General features: G+C 40.0%; 1 protein-coding gene across 2 annotated transcripts in view; it reads right to left on the reverse strand.

The window, feature by feature from the left end:
* Positions 1 to 1,378: 1,378 nt before the first annotated feature.
* The window catches only part of EFCAB2 (EF-hand calcium binding domain 2), a 35,277-nt gene continuing 23,996 nt past the window's right edge, over positions 1,379 to 12,659 (reverse strand). For both annotated transcript variants that reach the window (XM_054195942.1, XM_054195943.1), the window contains exons 3-7: positions 10,729 to 10,801; positions 5,153 to 5,232; positions 3,118 to 3,160; positions 2,951 to 3,017; positions 1,379 to 1,931 (exon numbers count right to left, since the gene is read on the reverse strand). In XM_054195942.1, coding sequence (XP_054051917.1) covers positions 1,816 to 1,931; positions 2,951 to 3,017; positions 3,118 to 3,160; positions 5,153 to 5,232; positions 10,729 to 10,801 — 379 coding nt within the window. In that variant the 3' untranslated portion in view covers positions 1,379 to 1,815. The remainder of the gene's footprint in view (positions 1,932 to 2,950; positions 3,018 to 3,117; positions 3,161 to 5,152; positions 5,233 to 10,728; positions 10,802 to 12,659) is intronic.

Below are 12,659 nucleotides of genomic sequence, written 5' to 3' on the forward strand. Positions count from 1 at the left end.
AGCTTCCAAAGAGAGACTAAAGACGACTAATAAAAAAATATATTTTCTTAATGGGCCTTTATTGCTCTTGCTTTAATCTTCAGAAACCTGTATCTTCACACATTATAACAGTAATGATTACCTTTGTTTTTCATTTTTACTGACAAAGAAATGAAATACACAGCAAATGCATTAACAAGAGCGCACTGCAGTCTTAGGAGCAGTGCAACAGTGGTTTCCAGATGGAAATCCAGTTTATACCTAGTCAAATGTTTACCTGCATTAACTCTTTCTTGCCTTACTGTTTAAGAAAATATCATTGAAAGACAACTTGTGTTAGAGAAGTACAAAGAGAACTAAAAAATTGCCTCTTTCAGATTGCTTCCATCACCACATTTAGACCATGCTAATCTCTTCTTCGCAAAGCATAGCAGCTCCTTTGCAGCTATGTTTGAAAACAGCTCCGCTGAGCTTCCAGCACAAGTGAAGCAAATGGGTAGAGCAGAAGACCTGTCATGAGAAGCCCTGTACTCTGTTTTCAGCTCTGCCACTAGAACTGCCTGACAGAGGGTAAGGCATTCAATGCCTCTGTGTGCCAGTCTTCCCCAGATTTCATCAGCTGAAGAAGTCTGTTGATGACACAGAGCTGGGATATGCAGTTAAGACAGAGGAGTGGTAGGACACTGTAAAGGAGGAAACCAGCTTTGATGGAGAGTAGAAAAACAGAAATGGGGCTGAAGGTGTGGAGCACAAAGTGCAAGATGGTGCCCTTGGGGACCAGACCACAGAATCTTCTCCTACAAGCTGAGACGTCCTCAGTTGAGGGCAACTGCTGGTCACTTGTTAGAAGATGATGTACAAGGTAAGAACGCCAGGGGACAGAGCTCGAACTCAAGTTCGAGGACAACAGTACAGTAACACTCAAGAAAATGATTAACCTAGAAATGAGAAGAGAAGTGAAGTCTGTGCTGGTCTTCTGGCAAGGGTAGTTGAGACACGTATTCTACACTAATGTCTTTCAAAAAATGGTGCTTCATCAGTTTATGAAAATCAAATGTCCTCTGATCCTAAGTTTTGAACAGTTTTAGCTCCTGACTTTCAAACTGGTTATGAAAAGGGAACTGTTTATTGCCTATAGTAGCAGAAATGTTCTCAAGGATTACTTTGTTTGTAAATTTGACTATGGCAATGGTTTGAGTGTTACCTGCATGTTTAAAATGGAAGCAAAATATCATGTGCCAATGGATGAGTAACATAAAATGGAACTAACTGGTCCAGTTTAATTGCCTACAGTAAACAAAGCACAAATATTTGACAAAAACTAGAAATTGTAGAAAATTTATTTGATCTATTATATTATTTCAAAAGTAGTAACCTATCTGATGCCTTATTAGTTAAATACAAACAGGGATTACATTTAAATAAAAAAGCTTTATCTTAGTAGCATGCCTTCGCAATTTTAGTCATCTTACGGTAGTCACTTACCTACTTATTACTCATTTTCACAGGTCTCGTTTTCCATTAGTTTTTCAGAAGCAATTGTAAAGTCATTTCTTGACTCCATTAACATTAGTTTTCCTGTATTTTTCAAACTAAATTCCATGATTTCTTTTCCAGACCTTACACAGTATTTCTGTCAAGAGCTCTTTTTCCAGGTGTGACTATATTTCAATATGTATACAGAACTCAAAGAAATATAGCTACACAGTTTTTATTTTAATTACAAGCACAAGGTCACAAGCTGAGCTTTGTTATACTTTAAAATACGTATTTCAACTAACCGCAAAGCTACACTGCTGTTACCATAAGGCATCTTGAACACTGAAAGGGAAGATCTTAACTTTCATCTACTATCATCATTGAAATGTAGTCTCTGTAGCGAACAGTGTTTGTTTCTGGATCCAGAGCAGTGGAGAGCATGTCCTCCATTTCTTCCTGAGTAAAGGGCTCACCTGAAAGACAGCAGAGAATAACACTTTGTCTTGTTAAGTATTCTTTCCAGGGCTGACAAATTACACCCCTTTTCCCATGCATGGATCTCCTTTTGGTGCTCACACAGAAGAGAAAAGGACCAATACTAAGGATCCAATTCCTTCACTTTTGCCAATATAAGTCCTGCACCCCAAGCGAGCTCGTCTAAAGGAAAGGAGACAGAGGGCCTGGATCTTCCGATCTCTCCTTCTAGTTCACAGACTCCAAAACAGCCTGTTCCTCTCTGCCACAGGGATTTTGAAACCACCGTTTTTGCCAGAGTGAATTCTTCTAATGTGTACATTAGAATTATTATCTCTAATTTAGCTATCCTTTCACTGGTATTTACATTATAACAGTCTTCAGTTTTTTTCTCTTTTAGGAGCTTCAAAGCTGCTGATGGCTTACTGCATCCCTCTTTGAGAACAAGGTCCCCATCTGAGGGTAGGTCTTGTGCAAAGCCTGCACTTCGTTTTGTACTTGAGGCAGGCATGAGTCAGCCATGCAAGAAAAGCAGGCTCTTCAAGGGATATGGAGGATTACATGATATACCACTTAAATCTGGTCTCTGAATCTCTTTGTTTGCATACGGCACTAGAATTAAGATCAAGATAATGTAGGAAAGAATGAGCACTGGAACTACCTGGAACTACATCTGGAAATCTAAACTACAATTCTACAGGTGGACAGAAAGTGTAACATCCTTAGGAAGCACAGAGATGTGCACAGAATCATAAAATATCCACACAAGACTGAATTATGACTCTTAATAATAACCTCTATCTTAAAACGTTTGCAAGCAGGCACATAAATGTTGTTTCCCTGCATTATTCACCAGTGAAGTGTTCTAGTCTGCAGCCACTCATCACGGCAACAGCATTGTTTGAAGACAATGTATCTACTCCCACAAGTTTTGGCAAGCAGAATGAGGACCTCAAGGTGCCATATACATACGTCATGTTTATTTACTTAAATACTGATATTACAAAAGCCATGTTACCTTCTTCAGTCAAATATTTGATCACGTCCTCTTTAGTAATATACCCACATTTATTCTCATCCAAAACCTTTAAAGAAAAAGAATAAAACTTGTGGTTTTAACCATATTGATTCAAGAATCAGCAACTTCTTTCCAGCAGTTATGTACTTGAATATTTAGTTACAGACCTCAAATGCATGTAGAAGAACATCTTCTGGAATAGGCTGGTAGCTGAAACCATTGAATCAGAAAAGTTAAGTCACTGTTTGCCAGGCTGCTCTACTATTCTGAATGAATAAAATATGAGTACTGAAAGAAAGGGAAAACTTAATTTCTATGAGAATTTACTAAGCTTGTCTATCAACCATTTAATTTCGGCTTGACTTTTTGAAACTGTCCAGATCTTCAGCTCTTTTATTGTACTCCAGTTGAATTTTCCTTGTGCTAAGGAGCCAGATGAAGGGCTTCTGCATGTCTGGGCTGGCTGAGTGGGTTAGTAGGAATCAATAATAGCTGAATCATTCCATGTAGCCAATGCCCTGAACAGAAGATGGCCAAACCAAGAAAACACAGTTTTGTCCAGGTACGCTTGTAGGTAGGCAACAGATCACCTAGTGGGACTTCAACAGTCTAAAGAGCTGATGATCAGTAAAGAATGCTGGCAGCTATAAAAGAAAAGGTCTGTCACTAACAGTTCCAGAGAGACAGGAGAAGTGGGCACATGTGTGTGTACATATGTGTGCCTAATTTCAGAATCATAGAATCATAGAATCATTTAGGTTGGAAAAGACCTTTAAGATCACCAAGTCCAACCATTAACCTAGCACTGCCAAGTTCACCACTAAACCATGTCCAAAGAGCTGGAAAAGAAACCCTGTGCAGCAATGGAGACCTTCTATATCCCAGCAGACTCTCACCAGCCCCCAAGAACACTAAAGAGAAGCTGTTGAAGCCAGGGAGGTTCTAACTGCGTGATTGTTTTGTCCAGACCCGCCTTGCTCTTTTACTATCTAAAAATCAAATGTACTAAGAAGAGGCCTTGTTTTTTGTGATCCAAATCTCATGTGCCCTTGGATAAGTGAACTGTGGACATAGTGCCCCAAAAGATAAAGTAGGTCTTGACAAGCCTGCACTGGCCTGGGGAAAATGTGTGGGGAAAATGTGTGGGGTTTGTTGGTTTTTTTCTTTGTATGTGTGTGTATGTTTGTGTGGAGAGGGTGGGGGGGAGGAGAAGAGAGCCCAAAGTAGAAAGGTATAATTTTGTGAAAGGGTGAACATCAGTGTGGAGCCAGAAATGTATCATGAAGGCCAGAGAAGGCAAAGGTGCGGGAACCTGGGAAGGCAAGGCACCTGCGCTGGCACACTGGGACCCAAACACTGCTGGCTGGTCCATGTCCAGGCACAGGCACAAAAACTCTCAAACTCAGCCCCAAGGTGGACCCTGCTGCCTCTGGATGCTGCGAGACAGTTTTGGGAAATCCTATAGCTATTCTGTGTGTAGAACACACTCTTACCAAAGGCTCTCTGTGTGCAAAATAACTTCTCAGTATTGGCCAAGGCTGAGTCTCCCAAAACCCTTGGCTACCATCTTTAAAAAGAAAGATAAATTCCCTATAAGTAATCTTGCTTTTAGTGCAAAATATCAAAATAGCACAAGTTCCTGTGTACATGCAAATATTTCTATGTACCTTTGAACAATGAAATGCGGTTTTGTTCTAGACTTTTGGATCAGCAGTCTTTTAGAGTGCTAGTTGTGTACATTCAACTGTACCTGGCTGTCACTTTGAGACATGAATATGAAGCTGATTTAATACAACTTATAAAAAATACACTGTAACAGACTGTGCTTCTCAGTAACCGTAACTCATATGTTCAGAGAAAGTAATGGTTATGAACTTAATTTGCATTTAAAATATTTTAGAGATGCACAAAACATGTTGAATAGCAAGTTAATTCTGATTCACATTAAAAATACAAAAGCTACACATTATCACAATTCATGATTATAAGCTGGTATTATTTATATCATCTGTACAACATAATTTTATGTAGATAAAGTAATTTTGAAACAAAAGCTATCACGCTAATGTAAACTGAGTTTAAATAACAAAAAAACCCCTGTACTTCTTGCAGTTACATAAAATTACTGTCGATATATTTATTCAGAATCAACCCTGTCAATCTGGAATAAACTACAGACACAGAAAATCCACTTTCCATTACCTTCTGTCGAGTAGTACTTTTGTCATCACTGGAAGAAATTTTTCCAGATGAACGTATCCGGTCGGTTCTTCTTCTTCTACCTAAAAATAAAACTTAAGCATGGCAGGTTATATGACTCATTAGCAAAATAATATGAAAACCAGAAAATTGGGGTGGTTCCTGCATTAAAATTACAGAGTTAGACTTTGAATATTTATATCAGGTTTTTAATATCACATGGCACCGTAACATCTGAGTGAAATGCTTGTGATCAAATAGAGGGAAATTTGAGGAAGAAATAATATCCCAGGCAAAATACAGCCCTGCTATTATAGACACTTTCAACAACTCAATATTGCCCTCTTGTGCTTAGAAACCATTCATGCAAAGGAACTGGATGCCTAGTAACTGATCTTATCTCCCACAATAACACAGCAGAGGTTTAAATTCAGAGGCATTCATACTAGTAAAGTCCAGCAGGACGTGGAACATTCCCAAGCAGTGTAATGTGACCACCCATAACAGCAAACCTTTAGCACGTTCCCTGGCATGAGTTTGGCCTGTGCCACCTAACGCTCCCCCCAGCAGTCACCAGGCCTGGCTAGGACCTTAGGGACTGTTCTCCAGCAGGCTGCTTTGCGCAGCCACTCCACATAAAACATTTGCCAGGGTAGACATGAGCTGCTCTGTGCCAGCTGGCTTCAACACCCAAGGATGTTTCTGGGCATATTTAATGTGCTAGTTTGGACATAACCCCAGTCTAGTACACCTCAAGGATGGAATTTGTTGCCTCCACATGTTTCATAGCCAGAGAGAGTCGTCAGGGGAAGGACCAGAGAGGCAGGCAGACTGAGTGAGGGCAGTCTGAAACAGTCATAAGGCAGACCATAAAGCGTTACACAAAGAAAAGCCTCCTTTTGCCTCCCAAACAAATTAACAAATTAGTCCCAAAACATTGGGGACTTCTAGCAGCATTCTCGCTACATTCCTATACTTCTGCAGGAGATGAGCAACTGCTCCCTATCATCCCGATGCATCCCTTTCCTGAAAATTTCAAGTTTTACTCCCAAAAAGGAGCCCTCTTAATGGAGCTAGCCTGTTCCCGTCTGTGTTGAAACTGGATGTGTGCCTTGTGGTCTCACATGACAGCAGCGACACCTTGCTAGGCTCTCCACAGGCACAGCTCAGATTGAAAGAAGACTCAAATAGGCACTGATTTGAAATCTCCTGACTGAGCCAGGAAAAGATGAAGTAAGAAATCTTCCTCTTGGGAGCTGGTTCAGAGCTGGGGGTGATGCCTGATACATCCAGTTGCTTAAATAGAGAGCTACAACTGCTGCTGCATGCTCTTTTCCAGTGCTCTTGTAGGGTTTTGGTTGCTAAAAGCAGGCAGCCACCACCTCTTGCTGCTTTAGAGTGGAAATTGGCTTGAAAAAGAACTTTTTCCCTTCTGTTTGGTGAGCCTAGTGGAAGACATCTTTAGCAAGGAAATTAAGCCATTGCATGCTTCATGCTAAATCAAATGGTATCTTTTACCACTACAGAATCATTTGTTTTACTGCTTGCTTGATTGAAAAGATGTAACAAAATACCTGACAAAACTTAACTTCTTTGCAGTGACATAACAGTCAATACACTGAACTATTCCATGCATCACAAATATTGAGATGTAAAAGTACACAGCATGTTTTAGGGAACATCTTGTGCTTCAACTAGTATTAGGTCAGAAGTCCACAGAGACAGAAAAAGAAACAGGGTAGCTATTTATTGCAAATAGATAGATGTGTCTTATATTAAGCAGAACAAGCAAAAGCAAGGACGCAGAACATCCATGAAGATGCTAAAATATATAAACCAAGTTTAAGAGCCAAAAAACATTAGCTCTGCTCAGCCAAACAGTTGAAGGTCATCCTAATTTTCATTCCAGAAGAACTCACTGCCAATGACCACTTCAGAGCTCAACATAACAAATACTTGTGAAAGCGTCAGCCCTCACTGACAAATATCATCCAGCTTTGCCTCTTTATGTTGGTGTGCTATTTGTATTTTGCCTTCAGCGAGCAGTCTGCAGAAGAAAACCGTCCTTCCTGACAATGAACCTAGACCTGGGAGGTGATGAACAACCTCAGCTTCCTCTGACCTGGAAAGAACAGCTTCCATTTCAGTGGCTCCACAGGCCCAGCAATATCTTGAACTGTTAAAATTAATCCTATTTCTAACATTGGATAGATAGGTGAATAAATTGAATATATTAACCTCACCTATGTCAGTAAGTATTCAGATTTGCAGGTGTATGTATCCTCTTACTCTTCCTCATACTCACTCCTGTTCTACAGCTCATTTCCCATTGATGTTTTCCTTTTTCTGTAATTCCTCCTCTTTTCACAGTGACTGTGACAATAACAGTATTTGGTTGGTCAAACTGTGAGTTTTGCTGTATCTCTTTTCCTTTGTGTACATCCACAGCTCCTGTAACAACTGTACTGTAGCATCCATTATGTTTTGTATCTTTACTCTCGCAGCCGTATTATTATTGTCCACATAACATTTGGGAACTTGACTCACAAAGAAAGAAAACCATCTTCCAGAGTTATCCAGGAGATCTGTGTCAGAGCAGTGCACTGAACCTGGGATTTCAGACTCCAAGCATTGTAGTAACCCTCAGATTATCTTTCACCATCTCTAGGATTATCATTTAATCTTAACTTTGTAACTAGGCCTAAAGATATTATATTAACTCCAGCATTTAGGATAAGGCAATATAGGAAAGAGTATATGATAAGTTTTAGAGATAAAATAATTATATGAATGATGATTTGGCAGATATGAATAATTTGAGGGCAACGTATGCTCGTTTAGCTACAATAAGGCTAATAGGAAGATGAGATGACTGAGAGACAGAAGTCGTGAGAAACAGAAATTAATCACAGTTTACAAGGGCAAAAATACTGGAGAAGTAGCTTGGCTACAAACTGGCCAACAGAGACAATTTTTACTTGATCTAGATTAAGATAAAAGGTTATTATCATAGTCAATTGTAATAGTACCTTACATAAATTAAGATATATTTGTGATTAACATAATACATTAAGGGTTCTACAAGAAGACAGTGTTGTTCTGGTACTAAACTTATGCCAAGGTTTCATTTACAGGCACCACAAAACCTTCTTTGAGATTTAAATTTCAGTTCAGCAATCTTTAATGTTAACCATTACTCTTGAATATATTCTTTCTTCTTGCAGTATTTGTACTTTAATATCCTTGTAATCAACAATTGCATACATGTTGTACTGTTGTATCTCCAGAATCTTCCACCTCATAGCTGCATTGCATTCTACGTTGTTATGTACTACTTATCTCAAATTTTCAGTAATGCTGAAAATTGATTTTAAAAAAAAAAAGAAAGTCCAGTCTCTTTGGGAGGGGGAGGCAGGCCTTAAACTCTCCTGATTCCCCTGGATTTAGCAGGGTGGTCAAAGTATCCTTTTCCTTTTCTCAATTCTGTATCTTGAGTCAGTTGCACTGTTCATTTGCTGCAAACAAAAATCTTTGTGGGCCACTAAAAATATCATCTATATTAAGCACCATAATTTCTCTTTCCATTTTGTCTTGTTTGTCAGTGGGCGCTGGGACAATCTGGTACTGAGAGTACAGAACCAGAGCAGACAGACTGCAGTATCATGTTAAAAGATCTTTCTCCTCTGACGGTTCTTTGCACTTCCTCATCTGAAGCAGCTGTGTCATATTCACAAGACTTAGCACAAGATTTCTCACACTTGTCCTGGTTTGAGGTAAAACAGAACCAATTTTCTGATTTGTAATTTTACTTTTTAGCTGGGCCTCTCCTAACTGACTAAAGTCTGAAATTAACAGCATATTGTTCAGAAACCGTTCACTCTCAGAGTGATAAGACCTGATTATACCAAGAAATGGTATGCACAGAGGCTCTTGCTTAGACTTATTGCTATAACATCCAAGGTCAGCTAACTTCGCTGCTTGCCCCGTTAGAGGGTCAGAAGCGGAGAAGCGTAGAGGGGTCCCACCTGCAGGGAGGAGCAGAAAGGACAGGTGACCCAAAACTGACCAACAGGGTATTCCATCCCATAGGCATCACGCTCAGTATAAAAGCTGAGGGATCAAAGGGGCAAGGCTGCTCTGGCTCACTCTTTCTTCAATGGCTGATGTCTGAGGAGGACCCTGTCTGTTCATCTGCCTTTGATCCCGATCCGAGCATTCCTGACTCTAGTTCTGGAATTCAGCTCCTGTCCATCGCTGACTGCAGTCTGGGACTTTCCCTATGTCTGCTAGTGACGCGATCGTCATCCTGGGAGCTGGATATGGTTTTGTATATATTGTATACTCTTTTTTTCTTTAATTTTTATTATTCTATTATTATTTACTCTTTTCTTATTTATTATTATTTTCATTAAAGTAGTTTAGTTCTTTTTCTAAACTCGTAAATCTCCTTATCTCTTCCTCTCCTCTCTGAGGAGGGAGGGGGGAGGGCTGTCTGCCGTTCTGATTGTCCAATCCAGCCAAAACCACGACAACGCTAAATTCTGATCTGCAAGAGACCAGAGAAGCCTACTGAGGAAAGACTACTACTGCAACCATCCAAAGTCTTGTTGGGGACAGGAAGAAAAGAGTAAGAGAGATCAATTCCCAGTATCGTGACCTATACGTGAAAAAGAGAAAAATACTTCCCCCATCTCTCAGGCCCAACATCTTCTATTCCTTAAAGCATCATATCAGTTTGCGAAAAGCACATGAAGTCCTTTTCCCACTTCTTTGTCCCATTTATTAACCATACCCTGACAAGGCACCACCACACCATCCTTTCTATTACAAGCATGAGGGAAGGAGACAAAAATTAGAGTAGGAAAAAACTGTGGAGAAATGTGATTGAAGTTCCTTACCGCTGCAGATCACAGGGAGAAGGGGAGAACCACTAGGTCATGTGAAGTTTTATGTCTGGATTCTGACTTACAGGCTTAAGTAATCAAGAAAAGATTACTTACCTATAATTGAGAAATCTCAAGACTGGGAGAGACCTCACGAAGGACAAAAAGTTCAGAGGTCTGGCTATAAGATATCAGTAACGGGACCCAGTGAAAAAAAAATAGCAGGTCTTCCCCCTGTGTACTTTTGGAATTTGATGTATAATTTTAAAACCTGCTCAAGAACTAATTTTTATTGCTTAATCATCCAGTGTGTGTTCATGGCACATCCAGAAGAGTGAGATGGTCAGGGTTTGGATATGCTAGTCCGACTGAGGTTTAGGACATCCTTTTTCATCGGCCAAAAGCAATTTTTACTCCATTTTCTGTAAAAGCCACTCCACCTTGGCACAGTATCACAGTGACCTTCTGGGGTAAAAGAGAGTCTAAGATTCCTCATTTCAACCCATCAACATTGTTACCTCATCAGCCTAAAGGCTGGCTTCAGGGCAACCTGAGAGACAGCCTGCCTCCCTGAATCGCTTCCATGACACTTCCAAACTGTGGGAAAAGAGCTTAGGTTTCCCACACAGCAAGGCAGAAGGGCCAAACTTGTGCAAGTTTAAGATTGAAAAAAAAAAAAAAGATCTAAACATTTACCTTTGCAAGCAGTTCATGTAGCTCTGCCTCAGTTGGGAAGCAACCCAGTGACCTGACAATTGAACCAATCTCTCTGAAAGAAAGAAAGATCGTCTCTGTCAGTAAATCTGCAATACATGAGTGTCTGTGGAGAATCCAGATACCAATTCAGAGCTTGCGTTTAGGAGTGTGCATGTGCAAACACACAAGCATGCACACGCATATGTATGTGGACTTTTAAGATGATGTCTCAGTAAGCAATGTCTATTTTTACATACATTAAATATTCTGGAGCTTTTTGGAAGAGTATAATTGTTCCTGTGACCTTCCAAAAAAATTCTTCTTACCATTGTGTTGCAGTGTACTGTGTGCAGGTTACTTTTCAACCGCTGTCCTCTAATTGTTAAGCTTAGTTTCAGTATATAGTTAATAAAACACTTGAAAACCTACTGAGATGAAAGGTAACAAATAAAATATATGTTTACATTAAATGCTATAAAGATAGAAGTTGTAACTGCAGGAAAGAACAATTACAAAAGGTCAGGAAGGAGGCAGCCCTGCTATGCCCCTGCTGTGCTCTGAAAGAGCCAAACAGACCAACACAGGGGCTTAATCACCACACTGTTTATGCTGCAAATTATATTCATAGCTTGCATTTACTGCTGAACCTGATGTAGTTGTTCTGAGGCTCTAAACAAAATTCTGACCAAACTGGCAATGCCTCAAAAAAGTTTGAGATGAACAACATCACAGACTAGAAACAAAAGTACTGTAAAGCTGTAGAAGAGAGTACTAATGAGACTTACGGTATGATTGAAAACAAAATAACAGAAACATCAATATTGCTTGTGATTCTCAGTCCAATTCTACAACACATAAATTCAAATGTGAATAAGCGCCCACAGTGCTGTGGTTCCCATGAATCAAACCTCTGTGGTTTCTTCATCTTCACCAGTACATTTGGTGGAAAAATTAGATTGCCTAATAAAAATGGTAGATACAAGAAGCAATGACCTTTGTAAAATTATCTTACAACAGTAGGGCCCCAAACATAGCACACCAAGCACACATAAAATTAGATGGGTCAGACTTTGGCTTTCTCAGAGAGGTCCCATGGAGCTCTTGTGGTGACTGAAAACATGTGAGAAGCACTACAATAGACGAAAGAGAGGATAAGGCTGGCTGCACAAAAACAGTTACAAAACAAAACCCAGTCTCATGCATACAGTTGTTACAGAGCAAAGCCATCTGCTCAAATGACTCAATGAAACCTTGTCCCCTGTGGACACGAATGGAAGTTTGGCCATTGGCCTCAATGAGGTCAGAGATTAAGTCCTATTTTTGTAATCCTTGTCCGTGCATCCTATTTCTGGTGTGGATATACCGTATTTGATGCTCTCACTCCTGCACTCCCTCATCTTTTCCAGCTAAAAGGTACGTGTAAATATTTTCTGCTTGCCCCAGAGAAACATCCAACCCAAATCATGCCTCCCTGCTGTCCCACACTATTTCTACTCTTCCAGACTGCCAGAGACGGGAAGGTTGCCATCATCTCCTGCCTCACCTCACACTCAGCAAAACTGCGACGTGACTAAGGTAAGCCAGGCCCTGGAAGACTTTACAAAATCTGGCATTGTTGGTTGCTGTTTCTGACAGTCCATGCATGTGCCAGCATGGGGATGTTGTTTGAAGTGTCTGTGGTCAAAGAAGTCATGTCACATTTGGTAATAACGTGAAGTTTAAAGGACCCAGATAGGAAATTGTATTTTCCTCCCAGCCACTTCCTCTCACTTAGTTCAGCAGCTGCAGTTTCTGCTGTGTAGTTTTTAGCATACAAAAATGATGATTAAAAGGAGTTTATGTTCATACAGATTTTGTAATACAGACACAACAAAATTTTGGGCAATAGTTTTCACCCTACATATAAAACTTGCGGTGACTAGATTTGCAAA

This window comes from Rissa tridactyla, chromosome 3 (assembly GCF_028500815.1).
Source record: "Rissa tridactyla isolate bRisTri1 chromosome 3, bRisTri1.patW.cur.20221130, whole genome shotgun sequence".
In the NCBI taxonomy this organism is placed as follows: domain Eukaryota; kingdom Metazoa; phylum Chordata; class Aves; order Charadriiformes; family Laridae; genus Rissa; species Rissa tridactyla.